Raw genomic sequence first — 18507 nt, 5'->3', positions numbered from 1 at the left:
CGAGCAGCCTCTGCGGGCAGGCCCCACCCTCCGTGCTTTAAATCACAACACAGGAAGCTTCCGAGGACCAATCACGCACAGCCTTTGCAACAGATTACTACAGGCTAATTCCCTACAGAGAACAGTCAGTCAGTTACCTTTTGCTTCCACAGGGCATTGCCAGGTAGGGAAGAACAACACAAATCTTCCTTTATTATGTTTGCTGCTGTGGTGTTTGTGCCTCTACCTATGAAGTGTGTTTTTTTTTTTTTTATAGCTAAAATGGGATTTGATTTTTAAATAGTACTTTTTCCTTTAGAAACCTAGTTAAATGCTTTCGTTTGTTGAAAACTTGCCTAGGTTTGGCTCTTAGCTAATTTTAAAAATAATTAATCCCTGTACACCTTTAGTTCCTTTGTGGGGAAAGGGTCATTGTAGTAGCATTGCATGGGCTCAGCCTCTTCCTAAAAAGGTGAATTTAGGAAATCATTTCATCTTTTAAAATCACACTTTCATCTTATGCAAAATTTTAAAAAATGTCCTCAGCCATATGGACGCTGTGAGAAAGTTCCTCACCAGTATATGCAAAAAACCCCAGCATAATGGAAAACATCACTGGCACTTAATATATTTGTTTTCCACCAATTGCAGACTGACATACTGTTTTCTAATCTCTCAAAAACTTTTACTTTTAAATTCTATTTGCTACGTAGAAAAATACTCTATCTGCTTAGATAATAAAACTCAAGTGGATAAAAGTCTATCCACACCTATAGAAAAGTATGCTGGGATCCCACTCCTGATTCCTTCCCTCTTGCTAAAATGTTTATATTTTGTAGAATGTGAGGAGCCTAAACCTAGCCAAGAAGGTGACTTTGTGCAAATCAGAAAAAAGACACTCCCTCAGGGTGAACAAATTAAAAAGAGACATCCTCTGGTGCTTTGGCTAAAGCTGTAACCTTAAAAACTAAGTAGTTTTAACGATACCAAAAAGGAGCCTGGGTGGCTCAGTTGGTTGGGCATCTGACTCATGATTTTGGCTCAGGTCATGACCTCCCATTTGTGGGTTCAAGCCCCATGTCAGACTTTGTGCTGCCAGTGCAGAGACTGCTTTGGATCCTCTCTCCCCCTCCCCTACTCTCTCTCTCTCAAAAATATATAAACTTAAAATATATATATTATTGACCATATGACATATTACTGGAAAATCTACAATTTTTTCGCATAAGGAAAATTCTTTAAAATAATTAAGTCCTCTTTTACTTTCAATTTTACTAGTCTTAGGCTTTTGTTAGAAAACACCTTATGTCTGTGAATGATAAGGTTACCTCTTCTCAAAATTATCTATGATATTTTATTAAAATGTTTAAAAGGATAGGGGCGCCTGGGTGGCGCAGTCAGTTAAGCGTCCGACTTCAGCCAGGTCACTATCTCGCGGTCCGGGAGTTCGAGCCCCGCGTCAGGCTCTGGGCTGATGGCTCAGAGCCTGGAGCCTGTTTCCGATTCTGTGTCCCCTCTCTCTCTGCCCCTCCCCCGTTCATGCTCTGTCTCTCTCTGTCCCAAAAATAAATAAACGTTGAAAAAAATTTTTAAAAAAATGTTTAAAAGGATAAATAACTTAACAAATATTGAAAGTAATTACAGTGTATTGTTCTTACCATGTCAAATTCTATGATATCTCTTAATCCAGAGATTTTAAACTTCCTTTAAAATATAACATTATTATTCAAAGCATACCAGTAAAATATGCAGGATTTTTTTTTACTTCCTTTTTTACCAATACTGGGTAAAATGTAAGCTATTACTAAGACTTCTCAAGACAGAGACAACTTAACTCCATCCTGCAGCCACCTGCCCACCTACGGCCACATAGGAGGACACACTCTAGAAAAATGTTTCCTTTTTTAAGGAAGAAACAAAACAATATGAAACAAATAGCTTTAGAATATTTGCATAAAGGATTAAAGAGGTAGAAAAAGGATTCTGGACCCTTTTCAGCTCTCCCATCTCACCACCTTGTTCTTAAGAAAATAAGGCAAGAAAAGAGAAAGGGTAAAGGTTTGGACAGCACCTTGCAGCAGGTTTCTCTTGATTTGAAATACAACGAAACTCAGTCACTTAAAAAAATAAGTACCATGCATCTATCGTTCTATTAAAAGCTATCTCCTTCAAGCCTTAGGTTTTGTTTTCAACACAGTGATACACACACACACACACACACACACACACACACACACACAGGTATAAAACACACAACCAGATATATATGACAGACACACACATCCATAAACATATATATCACTCAAATCTGTGCATCAAACTCAAAGGCTTTCAGAAAGAACTCTGGGGCTAAAATGAAGAGACATAATTTCTAGATGGAATGATATTCTAGTCCCCATAAAACAAGCCAAAATCTCTCCATTTGCTTACATGTTTTGGGTCTCTGGAATCCAGGCTATCTAGGGCTATTTGCAGGTCCTTGATCTCATTCTGCTTTTCAGCAATTTCTTGCCTTTGCTTTTCCATCTGTGTTTCGAGATCCACAACTTCTTGGCGTAACTTATTGAGAAGTTGTATCCTACTACCCAACTGCTTGAAAAGAAGATCTTTCTCTGCTTCTGAAATCTAATCCCCCACACACCCCAAAACAGAATTAACAGAGGATAGCAACAGTGATTTACAAATTTAAAGACGATGATTTCTAAAATCCTAAAAGGTATTCTGTGCTCTACCAGTTTTTTAAATAAAAGTTAATGTAAAAGTCACCTAGGCATTCCATTCATCTTATACTTTTATGCTTATTACATGAGGAAAATCTCACTTTATAAAAGTTTATGAAAACTCATAATAGGTAAAAACGAAGTTGTCATTCAGTATAAGCAACTTGTAAATTATTAATAACCATAACATTAATGGTAGTTGACTTCGCCCTTACCCTTGTTACTAGCATGTCACCTAAATTAATAGTGTAATGAAAAATGTAGGCTTATATGTACTCATTTAAAATAATTTTTTTCAAGCACATTTTATAAGCATCCATGTATTTCAACATTATATACATTATTTACATCTATCAATCTATTTATATAAGCTCTGGCCAACATTTATTATAAAACATTCTTTTTCAATTAGTAAGCTCCTTCTTGATGGCTCCCTTCACCTCAGGTCGACCCCACTTCCAATCCATTTTGAAGTCTGATCAGTTCACTGCTACATTTTGCTGACAATCAGTGTGCATTCTCTCCGCATCCACCGTCACCCTCCTGGTCCAAACCATTGTCATCTCTTGCCTGTACTCAACAACAGCCCCCTGAGACATGGGACACATTCTTTCCACTTCCCTCACCCCATTTTGCTCTCATGCAGTAACCAGAGTGACCTCACAATAACACAAATAGGATTAGCCATTCTACCTTCCTAAAGTCCTTCAAAAGCTTCCCGTTACATTCCGAATAAAATCCAAACCCCTTACCACAGCCTGTGAAACAGGTTATTTACTCTTTACCCTCATCTTCCGGAACACTCTCCCTCACTCCACGGAGCAATCTCTAGTGTCAAGGTCTTTGTGCACACTCTCACTTCTGCCTGGAATACCTGACCCCCTAACTCTGCCTCGCTGGCTCCTTGTCGTCCTTTGGGTTTCAGCCTAAATGTCACCTCCTCAGAGAGGCCTCTGTGGTCCTCACAATCTAAATTATATCTTTTTTACTGCCTCTCCTAATTTTCTATTTTGTTACTATAACACATTGTTAACTATATTATTTTTTTTCCTTTCTTTTTTTTTTTTTTTTTCTACTGTTCATTACCTATTTCCTATGCATGTGGGAGGGAAACATACCTGTTTTATTCGTCACTCTGGGCCCAGCCCAGACAGGGACTAGCATATAGTAAGCTTCCAATAAACTTGAATCAATTTCTAGTTAGTATATAATTTTAAAATCACAATAGTGTTTTGAACTTCACATTCTTGCCTTACCTACTGTGGTATGAATGCAGTTACCACCATAATTTTGAAATACTGCTTTTTACAAGTTGCAAATAACTGAAACCTTTTACACACTGAAAAACTGTCAAAATACTTCCTTTTTAAGTTTCTCCCTGTGCAATCACATCATGGGTTTGAGCTGCTTCTGCATGACAAACTTTCTGAGAGTGTATTAATTACTTCTTTTTGTTCACCATATTTTATATCATTGACATTTTTGCTGCTTGTGTTTGATAATGTTCATGTATAGTAGAGATGTCTTCTGACTCTTAACCTAGGTCCTAGGATCTTAAAGGTGGGTAGTGCTTAATCAGATTACAACAGATACAACAGGAAACAGCAACTTCCCTGGGTAAAGGAGACACTTTCCTATTGAACACGTATTTTTACATAAATTAGACGTCATTTACTTCTTCGTACTTTATAGAACACTAATAGGATGTGATCATGGGTGGAAGGAAAATGTAATTGGAAAATGCTAGAACCAAAGCTGACTCTGAAAATTGTTACACCATAATTAATTAGGCAGCACTGATTTAAAATGTTTTACGTGGTTATGAAGGGAGAAAACCTTTAATATTTTGCATTTCCTCTTGCATTGCTACTTTGCTTTTACATACTTTTTTAAGCTGTATCGCTTCTTCCAGTTGTTTAAATTCCTCAGTAGCTCTTAAAATTTGTTGTTCTGCCTTTTCTATTTCATCATGTAGTTCTGATAGGCAAGTTTGCGCTGCAAATTTAAAAACCATGCAGACAGACACAAGAAAAATCTTGAATTCTCAAATTTCTATGAGATTTTTTTTTCTTCACAATAACCACCTCCTCCCAATTAAATTGTCATTCTAGATCACAGAAATTAAAAAAAAAGTAATTTCTTATGACAGTTTTCCTCTCAGTTAATCTTTAGTTTCATCATAGGCTATAGAACTATAATTGATAATTTGTAAAGTTCTTAACATTAAAGGGGCTTTACTTGCTATGTCCAATACTAAACTCTTTTGAGCAAATAAGGTTTTTATTGATACACACTTCTTTGTCACTAAGTTATAATTAAGTTCAAGCTGTAACAAAAACCCTGTATTTTAGGTAATTACTTTATGATAGGGCTCAAAATCAAGAAATTCACCACTGAACACTCTTCCAGCTTGGGGTGGGGGTGATCTCCAGTCAATTACTCTCTACCTCAAACTTCTAATTTCTCTGTCTCCTTCCCTTCCTATAAAACTGCCTCCTATAAAACCATGAGCCCCTTGAAGCTAGTCTACACAAATATCTGATTTATTTCTGCTTTCCTCTTCCAGAACTTTGTACAGAGTGTATGAGATGGATATCTCAGGTCTCTCTTCTCCCCTCTCCAAGTCAGCCTCTCTACTGGTCTTTCCTGTTTTCCATTTAGGTTGGCCTTTCCTACCAACCAAGGAAAGATGAGCTACTCCACTGGATTGTTAAAGAGCCCCACCATGGACCATAATTACTAAGGGGATGCATAAACTCAGTTCTGCTTTCTGCTTCCGTATCCATGAAGCCCACCGAGTTAAGTGGAGTTTGCCATTAGCAGGGTCTCTAAGTACCCTTTTGGATTGACTTCTTCCTCTTTGTGACTTGCCAGGAAGTGGTAAGATCCTTTCAATCGGATGTTTGGGGACAGGTTAGGAAGAGTCAGAAGCTGGTCTTAGGCCCAAGCCTGAGGAGGGTGCACTGATCCAGCTTATCCAAAGTACTGCTTTAGGTTTTGGCTACATGTATAGTAATCAGTTAAGTGTACTTGCTACAATTATGACCAATTAGCCTTTGAGTGTGCAGCTCCAATGGTGAGAAGGACCTGCTGGCAGGTCAAGATTTAAGCATTCCTGGATCCCCTGGACATACTGCCACCAAATTACTGTCAAGAACCCCATTCTTCAACATAACAGGAATTATTAAAAAATAATTTGCTCCATGAATTACTACTTTTGTTTTAGGCTTTTCATGTAAACAACACTACAATAACCTTCAGCATGATTACTCAAAAGAATTGTAAAACAAAATTCGCCTATATATCCAGTCTTTTTACATTTTTAAAGAATTTAAAATAGCTTTTGTTAACCTGCACTTATTTTTTTTTCTTTGTCTTCCAGTTGTATGTCCAATGGCGTATGGGCTCTCAAGTTCACGTGCTCATTTTTGAGTTGTTCCCCTTCATCTGGCTCCATCCTTACGATCTTTATGGTCTGGGCATTTGGAATAATGTAACTCTCTGTAGTGAACATATTTCTCTTATATCTGGATTTGCCAATGTAGGGACTTTCATCTGGGGTTTTATCAATTTCGACATACTAAAAGCAAAATAAGTAAAGATTTATGGTTTAATAAGTAACTTCTAAGCAGCCAGATAAAAAATATATACTTTTTTTTTTTTATCTTACCCTTAACATACCAAAAAAAGAACTAAAACAAAAAATGGTCTCAAGGTGTTCCTCTTCCCATCCCCAAAGAGTGGGTTTAGCTTGGTTGATTAAAGAACTGCCTACAGGTATGTGATTATTAGCATTGCTTAATCTCTCAAATCAGAAATTTCAGTGTTTTATTTTGGCTTCTTAGCTGATATGTAAGTAAAACCCCACCTAATAAGTGATAATAATTGACTTTTTTATGAAATAATATTATGATATTCGTTGGAATCACAGATTCCCTTGGGGCTTTTTACCTTTTTTGGAGGCTGCTTTAACTTACTGAACCAAAAATTCACTGTTTCAAGCAAAATATGTTTACTCTGAAAGTGGAATGTCCCTTGAAAATTTCTTTCCACCATCTGCCTCCCCCCACTCCACTCCCTGCTGGCTTTAACTGTGGATTACTAAGAAGTTTAACTCACCTCTGATGGATAATAATTTAGTGGCTCAAATTTGGCATCAATTTTATAAAAGGCCAATTCCTGTTCCATCTCATACTGTTTTTGACACGCTCGCATTAGTTCCATGGTCTTCTGTTTTAGCTATTGGTCCAATTTGATATGAAACATACAGTGTCAGTAAGTTAGTATACAAGTATGATGGTATGGCAAGTTCTAATCACAGCTAATAATTAGATTGTTTTAAACCTCGCAGCAAATAGCAGAACACTCACAACATTTTGTTTTCATTCTAAAGGATTATAAAGAATGCGATATAAAATTACCACTTCATAAGAGATCACATAAAAGACCTTTGAAGTTTATATGCTATTTCAGGGTATAAAGATTTAATGAATAAAGATTTAAAAACTCATCTAAATTTGCTTTATCCAAACGTGAAAATAATTCTATATCAATTATTTTTATGTAATCTATTAAGTACCTGCTTCCAGACTTTCCAATAATTAACACTAATTTATTTAACTTACTCTACAATGTTAATAGCAGCTTCAAATTATGGATGGAAATGATATCTGGGATTAATTACAAAGGAATCAGAAGAAGGAGTGAGAAGGAAGAAATTAAGAGACTGGTTTTAATTGTTGTACTGTTGTTGCTGTAGTATCTCAATGTTCTGAACATTATTCTTTGTAATAGAGGATAAAGGATGTAAATAATGTCAATCAGATCCCAATATGTAATATTACATTTTTAATAGAATAATTCTACTATAATTACAGTTTACTTATTCTTAGAAATTTTTAGAGCTAGAAGAAAAGAGATCATCCAATTTAATTCTCTGAAATATAAATAAAGAAATTGAGTCCTAGATTGGTGAGCTGACTTGTCAAAAGTTACACATGAGATTAGTGGCAGATGCTAAATATTTTATTAACTACCACTACGAGCCCCCTTTCTACTAAACCAATCCGGTGAGTTCATTTCAAAGGTCCGCTAAGTGATTTTTGTCTTTTTTATTTTTTGACAGGGTCTGATAGTAGTTACCAGACAAAAACATGCAGAAAAACTTCATTAATATAAAAATGCAAGCTGAAGAGAATAAGACATAAACAGACAGGAACATTTTACAAGGCCCAGGAAATCAAAGTCGTGCAGGATTTAGCTTACAGTCATCTCCTGATTATCCATCAAAATGGAAGTAAGGCTAACTGGGATAACAGGTAATCTTGATCAAGTACTCACTGTATGGGAGACACTGTGCTAAGCCTTTTTTATGTGTGCTGTCTCACTGAATCTTCACAACTACCCTATGAGATGATAAAGGCTGCACCAGGAGGCTAGATAACTTGCCCAATCGCACAACTTGTAGTGGAAGAGGCAGAGTTCAATTCCAAGTCTCCTGGATTTCAAATTCAACACTCTGTCTGCTGCTGCAGGGTGTTCAGCTCATTACCCACATTGATGTTCTCACTGAATGCTCGCTCTTAAGTCCCTGAATCTCAAGAAGGCAACTCACAACCAACAGCATCAACTAATCTTGGGCTTCTCTTCCCAAAGAAAGATCATTGGCAGTAAGGCCCAAACAAAGGCAAATGTGACGGGATCCATGGACAATGTAGGGACTTGTCTCTGCAGGCAAATGATACATACTCTGTGCATCTTAAAATTACCTTTGTGTCTCTTATAGAGCTAGGCGTAGCATTTAGTAAGCATTCAATAAATGTCTGCTGAAGAAATGCATAAATGAGAGCAAATGAGGAGTCTAAGGACCTGGAAAGTAAGGCTAGTTACGGTACTAGCTGTGGATAACCAAGAGTTGACTGCAGTTAACATATTTACCAATAAGAAAAATGATACAAATTCTTTCCTTCACAAATTCACAGTCCTATGTAAACATCAATTAAAAAAATTACACACACACACACACACACACACACACAAGCACATTTATTGAGAAGGCAAGCCAGATTCAACACTTAAAATGTACATAAGCATATTAATACAAGGTATCATGCAAACCATGAAAAACACAGTGTGCAATTCATCCCTGAAGGAACTACCTTTAAGGAAGAATAAAGAATCGGCAGAAAATGCTCTGCAAGAAACCAAGACAAGGGCTAAAAGGAGAAAAAAGCAGACAGAGACCATCACCTGGAGAACTTTAGGGAGTTAAGCTGTAGTTAAATAGAAGCTGCTCTTTACTGAAAACTTACCTTAGGAACATAATGTTATTAGAACCTGCACCATTCTTATATGGACACATTTTACCATCATTCTGACTAGGTTACAGATGTACCACCTTCCATTACCTATTAATTCAACTCAAATTATTTTCACCTGTATTACCTTACTTGGTCCTCACGACTCTGTGAGGCTGGCAGGACTTGCAAAAAGAGAAAGAGTAATATTAACATTAAAGTTAATTAAAGTTAATGTTTGTTGGTGGCAGGAGAAGGGGACTATTATAGTTTAAATGGCACCAGAAGTTTTACTTCATTGTCACTACATTTCTTTTATAGGCTAATTGACTTGCTACCTGAAGAATTACTTTATGAAACTGGAAAGCATTATACAACTAAAGAAAATATTATCACCAAATAGTCTGAAGATAATGGAAAGTGTTTTTCAAAAGTAGGCTCTTAGAATAAGATCCAGAATTCTTTTTGTAACATAGTATAGTCTTTTGGAATAATGAAAGAAGAACAGGCAAATACATATGCAATACTCAACTCTCCAACAACTAAACAAAAGTGAAATTAAAGCAATGACATTCTACTTTTTTCCTATCCTATTTACACGTTCAAAATAATAATATCAAGTGGGGAATTGGGCTCTTTCACTCACTGCTGTAGAAGTATAAAGCTGTTATAAGCTTTTAATGTTTACTAAAATTTAAGATGCAAATTACACAGTAATTCCACTTGTGATTTCTTTTAATTTTTTTAAAATTAAAGAAAGAGAGAGAATGAGTGGGGGAGATGGGCCGAGGGAGAAAGAGAGAGAATCTCAGGCATACTTCACGCTCCGTGTGGAGCCCAATGCTGTGCTTGATCCCACAACCCTGGGATCATGATCTGAACCAAAATCAAGAGGCAGATGTTCAACCAACTGAGCCACCTCGGTGCCCCTAAATTTTTTCTTGAACTCATAACCCCAAGACTCAGAGTCACATGCTCTACCAACTGAGCCAGTCAAATGCCCCAACTTGTAGTGATTTATACTAAGGAATTACTATTATGAATGCATAGGAATATACACACATGGACTTTTCTCTGTATTATTGTTTCTAATAAAAAAGTGGAAGCAATCTAAATATTCATCAATAAGAGTAGGTTAAATTATGGAGTACCCATATAATGGAACACAATACCGACTTTGAAAAAAACAGATTTGTGTGTACGTGTGTATGCACATGTGGGTATGTTTTTTAACTTGGAGAGCTATGATATACATTGTTTTGTAAAGAATAAGATGCATAATCAAAAATACAGGAAGTTTCTTTTTTATCACACAATATTTAGAGGTACATATATTCAATTACATATACATTACATAATATTTTATAAGCATAGAAAACAAAAAGAATATATATTAACATCCAGGGAATAGGGAAGAGAAAGAGTGAAACCTTCATTGTCTACTGTATACATTTGTGTTGTCAAAATTTGTTATGATAAATATATAATAACTTTGTATGTAAATATGTTTTTAAATGGTTAATGGTAAAAATACCATCATAAAAGCAATGTCTTCTAGCCAAAAATAGTGAACAAAAGCCCAGCAAAAACTGTTGACAAATAACAAAACATTTATTCACAGCAAAACATAAAAAAGATCAGTAACTCAGGAAAATTTATTAAATGTTCATAAATATCAAGTCAAAGTCATACCATAGTAAGTATTGTTTTTTATATATGTATTTTATTTTTAAGGTTTATTTTTTATTTTTAAGTAGGCTACATGCCCAACGTGGGGCTTGAACTCATGAACTCAAGATCAAGAGTCATGTGCTTTATTGACTGAGCCAGGCAGACGCCCCTATATTTGTTTTTTGTTTTTAAGTTTATTTATTTATTTTGAGAAAGAGAGAGAGTGCATGTGCGCATGCTAATGGGAGAGTGGCAGAGAAAGAGGGAGAGAGAATCCCACGCAGGCTCCTTGCTGTCAGCCTAGAGCCCAAAACAGGGCTTGAACTCACAAACTGTGAGATGATGAAATCAAGAGTCAGACACAACTGACTGAGAGACCCAGATGCCCCTATATTTGTTTTTTTTTTTTTAATTTTTTAAACGTTTATCTTTATTTTTGAGACAGAGAAAGACAGAGCATGAGCGGGGGAGAGGCAGACAGAGAGGGAGACACAGAATCGGAAGCAGGCTCCAGGCTCTGAGCTGTCAGCACACAGCCCGACGCGGGGCTCAAACTCATCAACTGAGAGATCGTGACCTGAGCTGAAATCGGACACTCAACCAACTGAGCCACCCAAGCGCCCCCCTATATTTGCATTTTAAATACAAATGCTAAGTGGTGGCCCAAAGAGTACACTGCTAAAATAAAACTGATCGTCACAAAAATTTCCAATGATTAGGTTAGGCATCGATCTACTCTATTATGAAATAGAGAGCAACAGATAGGTGTATAGTATAAAATTACTGGTAATTATCAGATTATTAATATCACGTATGTCTCTCATGATGTCCTCCTGGTATATATCATCTTTTCTTTTTTTCTTTTTTAAGATTTTTCTAAAGTAATCTCTACACCCAGCATGGGGCTCAAACTCATAACCCCAAAATCAAGAATCACATGCTCTTCTGAATGAGTCAGCCAGGTGCCCCTGTATCATCTTCTTTCTCAGGCAAAGAAGAGCTCAAGAAGGAGGTAGTCAAGTATTCAGATTTGAAGAAATAATTTCCATCTCTACACAGAGGAGGAAACACTTTTCTTGCTAAAAACTTTAAGTGCGTAAGCAGAATTCTTGTCAACAAATCAAGTCATTCAAGCCAGCATGCCAATCTTGAAAAGGGGGATGGTGCAAGAAAAAGATAAATGTATCAAGGATTCTACTAGTTATATGAGAAATCAAATACTCTAAGTTATACACAGAGCAGAAAAAAGAATGGTCAAAAGAAAAAAAAGCAATAGCTATTTTTTTTATAGAATCAAATTATCTGGGTTGAAAAAGCCTTTAAAGGTCATGTAGTCTGGGGTGCCTGGGTGGCTCAGTCGGTTAAGCGGCCAACTCTTGATTTCAGCTTAGGTCATGAACTTATGATCAGAAGGTGCCAGACCCAGAGACTTCAGAGGCCTTGAGTCCATGTTCCGTGAAGAATGGCCAAAGCAACAGAGGTGTCCAAGCTGGAGAAGAGGAGATCTAGTGAGCGATGAAAATTACCTTCGAGAGTCAGAGGACTGTTTTGTGGAAGAGGGACTAGAGTTACTGACCCAGGTGCCAGAGAAAAATTTAAGAAATGGCAAATAGAATTATAAGAAAACAGTTTTTCATCTGGTAATAAGAAATTTCTAATGGCTGTCCTGAGATAAAATGTGGTAATTCTGGAATGTGATTGCTATCACTAAAACAGGCATATATGCTCAGGTTTTAGAGAAAAGAGAAAAAACATTAGATAGGGAGATGGACTAAATGACCTCTATTTTTTTGTTGGTTTTTATTTGTTTGTTTAAAGTTTATTTATTTTGAGAGAGACAGAGTTGGGGAGGGGCCGAGAGAGAATCCTAAGCAGGCTCCACCCTTGGCACAGAGCCCAATGCAGGGCTTGATCTCATGAACCGTGAGATCATGACCTGAGCCGAATCAAGAGTTGGACTCTCAACTGACTGAGCCAACCAGGTGCCCTATAAGGCTGTCTAAATCTAATCTGTCTAAATCTCTTTTAAAATATCTTGGGGCGCCTGGGTGGCGCAGTCGGTTGAGCGTCCAACTTCAGCCAGGTCACGATCTCGCGGTCCGTGAGTTCGAGCCCCGCGTCAGGCTCTGGGCTGATGGCTCAGAGCCTGGAGCCTGTTTCCGATTCTGTGTCTCCCTCTCTCTCTGCCCCTCCCCCGTTCATGCTCTGTCTCTCTCTGTCCCAAAAATAAATAAACGTTGAAAAAAAAAATTTTTTTTTTTAAATAAAATATCTTTTATTCCTGTTTCAACCATAAGGCCAAATTATATACAATTTAAACATTATAGATGTGCATAAATGGCAATTGGAAAGTGCTTTAAAATTCCGCGCCCCAGAATGTCAAGAGTTACCATTTTTCCCTATATATACTTGTAGCATCATACATACTACTTATGTAGCATCATACTTGATCTACTCTTTCACAGCCTGCTTTTTCCACATAGCAATATGTATTAGACATACTTCCATATCAGGACATACAGCCCTACCTCATTTTAGCAACACGAGTATTCTACCAGATGCATATCCACTGAGGAACAGGTTAGCTATTTTCAATAGTTTACTTATATAAACAATATTGTAGCAAATGTCCACGTGTGTGTGTGTGTGTGTGTGTGTGTGTATGTGTGTATGTATAGGTACATATATAATATCTTCATACATTCTTGCTACCATTTCTACAAAATGCATTAGAAATGTGTATTATATGTAAAACTATTATATGTAACATTTCCAATATGTAGAACATAGGCATGTCCATTTAAATTTGGATAATTTTGTCAATTTGCCTTCTTTTATTTATTTATTTATTTATTTATTTATTTATTTATTTATTTATTTATTTTTCAGTTTCCTGGTTTTATTTTATTTATTTTTATTATGAAATTTATTGTCAAATTGGTTTCCATACAACACCCAGTGCTCATTGCAACAGGTGCCCTCAATACCCATCACCCACCCACCCCTCCCTCCCACCCCCCATAAACCCTCAGTTTGTTCTCAGTTTTTAGGCGTCTCTTATGTTTTGGCTCCCTCTCTCTCTAACCATTTTTTTTCTTCCCCTCCCCCATGGTCTTCTGTTAAGTTTCTCAGGATCCACATAGAGTAAATGTTTATTTACTCTTGTGAGAGAGAGAGAGAGAGAGAGAGAGAGAGAGCGAGCACAAGCAGGGGAGGGGCAGAGAGAGAGGGAGACACAGAATCTGAAGCAGGCTCCAGGCTCTGACCTGTCAGCACAGAGCCCATCTGAAGTCTGAGCTGAAGTCAGACGCTTAACTGACTGAGCCACTCAGGCGCCCCTGTCAATTTGAAAAGTTTTTGCCAATGTATAGTCTCACCAACAATGTTGTTGTTGAAAACAAAATACATACATCTAGGGGCAGTCTGACTCCTCATAGTGGGGGGCTTCACTGTCCTCCTGTTTTGGATACCAGCTTCACATAATGCAGCCCAAGATAGTATTCGTCTTTTGTGGAGCCATTTCACACAGTACACAGTTACCTACAACTTGTAAAACCTTTTGCACAAATTTCTGTTAAACCACACCTTCCCCATTTTATGTCCAAGAAGTTTTGTTTTTAGACCCAAGGACAAAGAATTCTCTATCTGAAAAGAACATAGTCAAAGCAATGTAAAACATGGGCTTACCAGTTCATTTTTCGTGTTTAGGTTACTCTCCAGCTCCTCATAGCTCTGTTTTTGTAACATGGCCTCCTCTTTCAGTGATTTGTTCAATTTATCTTGACTTTTAATTTCCTCAAGGAATCTTGTCTGTGCGCTCCGAAGCTCTTCAGTTTCCGTTGTCTTCTTTTCCAGGTCTCTTTCCAGTCTCTCTACCTCTTCTGCCAACACAAATGTAATAGTTTATTGAGCATTATATTTTCTACTTGAATAAAGGTAAGACTATCTCTCAAATAATAGCAAAAGAAGTCTTACAACAGTATAGGTACAATTCTACTTTGAAAACTATTCACTATGGTTTTGGGGGAAAAAAGACTATCTTGAGCTAGAAAGTGATTTATACTAAGAGGTAAGAAGGCATTATCATTTGGATAACAATTTTAAAAGGTAACACTTTACTTCCAAGTATTTCATTCAATTAGTATGTTGGTAAATGAGGGTTTTTTCCAGGTCTCCTACTAAAATACATGCAATATTTTATTTCATATTCGTCAGCATGTTTGTAAAATACTGTGTGATCTTAAAAATCATTCAAAGGCTTCCAACTATGCTTAGAATAGGATCCAAAACGCTTACATGAAGAACTGACAAAGCTCTTCATGATTTGGTCCCAAAGTCCCTCTCCAGCCTCATTGTCAAGCCCACCCCACTGTAGCCTTTCTGAAGTGACTCTACTCCTTCATATTTGTGATGGCTCTTCTTACCTGCGGGCTTTTATTCACACCTCTGCCTGGAACTTTCTTCCTCTATCTCCTACTGGCTTATTTTGTATCCTCTAGGTCTCGATTTTGGAAAATGTTTTGAGAAGGCTGCTCTGACTCGATCCTCTCCCCAGGTGTGATGTTTCCTAGGTATGCTCTTAGGTTACCCTGCATCTGTGCTGTGGCCTTCATCACCCAATGAGTTGTAAGATGTGATCAAATAGCCAGGCTGTCGGCCTTTCCCACTAAACCTTTGTAAAAGCAGAAACTGCATGTGTCTGGTTCACTACTGGATCCCAAGAGCCTTAAAGGCTCCTAATTAATATTCAAAGTCATGTTCATAAGTAATTTAAACATTTGCCCGAAAACTGTATTTATATGATGACTTTCCTTTGCATTATTTATATTTTCAAGATTCCAAAACATAAACTCCAGGGTAACAAATATGGAGTTAAAATAAAATAAATAAATAAAAATGTGTCCTATTTCGCAAGCATGAGATCAAACCATATGAAACTGCTGTTTTCGTAAGTCAAAATGGACTAACATCAATTTCAAATGATAGAACATAGACTCATTTCCTAATGCTCTGACATAACTATTTCATAACTATTTCTCTTTCTCTTCAAGCCTCCCATACTCCTTTCATTTTCTTTCTCAGCTGATGACCTCATATTCCACTGAGAAAACTTAGACCCCACCCCCCGGGAACTTTCTCATTTTCCTACCACCAAAGCAATAAAACTACCCACAACTGCACACATCTTTGCTCCCTTCTGATAAAGTATCTCTCTTATCAAGAGACAATCTTTCCTCTTTTTCTCTGATCCCATCTTGGGCCGTAAGAATTGAGCCATGATTGTCTCTCCACTCCACTCCTGAATATTCTCGTTCTTTCTTTGGTTACTGCATTCAGTTCTGCCCATTTCCTGGTCTGGAAGCTATAGGTGAATAAATATATATATGTATGTGTGTGTGTGTGTATATATATATATATATATATATACACACACACACACATACATATATTTTTTAACTGAAAAATTTAAATTTAAATGATTTAAAAAATCATTTATTAGGTACTAGGAGAGAGAAATTATGGGAGAAAATTTCAAATATTCACCCAAATGTCTCCCTTCCATTCACTCTTGGATCTATATAATCTAGCATTTTTCCAACCACTCCTTATATGTTGCCCATCTAAAGCACTTCTCTGTGCTCATCTTATTTTCTCTTTATGTCTTAGCAACATTCAACGTAGCTGACCACTTCCTCTCATGAAATCTTGGGGTTTTGCAACCCACTACTTCCTGGGTTTCTCCTTACCTTGTTTGCCTCTCTTAGTCTTCTTAGGTGGCTCACCTTGCTCCTCTCAACGCCTGTCTGAGTGAGCCAATCAATTCCAGTGGGATTAAATTCTGTTATGCTGACAAACAATATCTCTAGGACAGATCTCTTTGAACTTCAGATGCACATTTCCAACCTTCTTCTTGGTTATCTCACAGCCATTCAAACTCAGCATTCTGAATTCTCCCTTTTTTATGTACAATATCACCAATCGAATCACTTACTTAAGCCAGAAGCCTGGGAAATATCCAATTCATTAGAAAATGTTGCTAATTCTACCTCCAAAACTGATCTGTCTATTCCACATCCACCACCTAAATACAAGCCACCATTTCTAGCCTAGATTACCATAATAGCCTCTGCAGACAAGTCCTTTTATCTCCATTTGCCTTGTTCTAAATCAATCTCCATCTTGCATTAAAAATCATCTTTAAAAAAAATTTTAGTTCCAGTATTTTTTTTTAATGTTTATTTATTTTTGAGAATGAAAGAGAGAAAGCAAGCATGAGCAGGGGAGGGGCAGGGAGAGAGGAGAACAGAGGATCTGAAGCAGGATCTGCGCTAACAGCACAGAGCCCGATGCGGGACTCGAACTCACGAACCCTGAGACCATGACCCGAGCCGAAGTCAGATGCTCAACCAACTGAGCCACCCAGGCGCCCATCCAGTATTCTTAACATACAGTGTTATATTAGTTTCAGGTATACAATATAGTGATTCAACAATTCTACACATTACTCAGTGCTCTCATCATGCTAAGTGTACTCTAAAAATAATCACTAATATATAAACTGGATTGTGTCCCACTGCTGCCTAAAAATTCTCAATTGCTTCCCATTGCCCCTGAAACAAAATCCAAGCCCCAAGGCCCTGTGTCATCTCATGCCTCCCCCTATCTTCTCCCAACTTTTGCTTGAGCGACTCTGCAGTTTTTAATCTTTCAGTTCCTTAATTTACCAGGGTCTTTCCAGCCTGAGAGTGCAAGCAAGCTGTCCCTCTCCTTGAATGCCTTTGTTTACATGGCTAATCCTCTCCTGCCTCTGCCTTCTGCTTACAGGTCACTTTCTCAGAGAGCCATACCTTTACATCACTTTACCCAAAAGCGTGTCCTCCTCTGTTATTTTACCTGAGTTTGCTCGCTTTTTGTCTGTCTTTTCCACTACAACACAAGCTGCCTGAAGGCCAGTACCAATATCTTGTTCACCATTGTATCCTCGGTGCCGGACACAGTGCCTGGCTCACAGTACGTGCTCAATGAATATTTGCCAAGTCTTAATAATGTTAATGTACAATTGTTGTATAATAATGTTGATGTCAATTGATTTATGATGCATTTTCCACGCAAATTGTAAGAGCATTATAAAGTTCATACGTCAATATATTTTTCTGGATAACTCCTGCAAATAAATTCCTCCCCCACCCAAATTTAGTTTTTTAAAAATGTCACCTTACCTAAACTGAATCTCTCAAAAGCTTCCTGTCTGCCCTGAGTAGTTACTGGCTGACCTTCCAAACTTTCTAATGAGCGAAGGTGAAAAATGGTAAACTGGATGTAATGAGGAAGGGCCACAACTGGATTTTCAAGTAGGATCAGAGAAGTCAAATCTTGAAGTGGTTTCAACTTGCTTACATCTTGGAGCTGAAATGATATATAACATTAGTATAAGTTAATTTTAAAATAAAAACATACCCAAGGAAGTAAGAAATCAAGAAAATTGCTATCAGCATGGCAAGGAACCCATGGTCCTATGCATAGAACCCATTATCCAAAACTGGTGTAAGGGGAGGAACAGAAAGGGAGTATCTGAGTATCTAGAGTATATCAGAGGAGTATTAGGCATTTTCCATATACCATTTCATTTATGATTCCTCACAATAACCTATGATATAAACACCACCTTAATTTTGGAGATGAAGAAACTGAGGTTCAAAGAAGTTAAATAACTTGCCCAAAGCTCAGAGCTTACAAATGAACAAAACAGGATCTGAATTCCAGTCTGTGTAACTTAAAACCTATTATCTCTTCACTGTACTGACTGAACACATCAAAAATATAAATGGCTATAAAAAAAG

The 18507-nt window shown here is 37.2% G+C and overlaps 1 protein-coding gene and 1 long non-coding RNA gene across 10 annotated transcripts in view; one reads left to right on the top strand and one right to left on the bottom strand.

Annotated features, from left to right (window-relative positions):
* The window catches only part of CNTRL (centriolin), an 84231-nt gene that overhangs the window by 47114 nt on the left and 18610 nt on the right, over positions 1-18507 (bottom strand). For 2 of the 9 annotated variants that reach the window (XM_023242659.2, XM_023242660.2), the window contains 8 exons: positions 17887-18073; positions 14354-14547; positions 8858-8914; positions 6819-6938; positions 6051-6279; positions 5238-5360; positions 4585-4694; positions 2410-2604 (listed from right to left, as the gene is read on the bottom strand). In XM_023242659.2, coding sequence (XP_023098427.2) covers positions 2410-2604; positions 4585-4694; positions 5238-5360; positions 6051-6279; positions 6819-6938; positions 8858-8914; positions 14354-14547; positions 17887-18073 — 1215 coding nt within the window. Of the gene's footprint in view, positions 1-2409; positions 2605-4584; positions 4700-5237; positions 5361-6050; positions 6280-6818; positions 6939-8857; positions 8915-14353; positions 14548-17886; positions 18074-18507 lie in introns of all 9 variants that reach the window. The other 7 variants (XM_023242665.2, XM_023242662.2, XM_045043173.1 and 4 more) reach the window with 7 other exon arrangements.
* LOC109493955 lies at positions 35-9704 on the top strand. Its single transcript, XR_006588860.1, has 2 exons — positions 35-163; positions 5361-9704. It is a non-coding gene; the product is annotated as an uncharacterized LOC109493955 (long non-coding RNA).

Source organism: Felis catus, chromosome D4 (genome assembly GCF_018350175.1).
Source record: "Felis catus isolate Fca126 chromosome D4, F.catus_Fca126_mat1.0, whole genome shotgun sequence".
NCBI lineage: Eukaryota > Metazoa > Chordata > Mammalia > Carnivora > Felidae > Felis > Felis catus.
The sequence above is the reverse complement of the archived record's forward strand: the minus strand, read 5'-3'. Positions and strand labels throughout refer to the sequence as shown.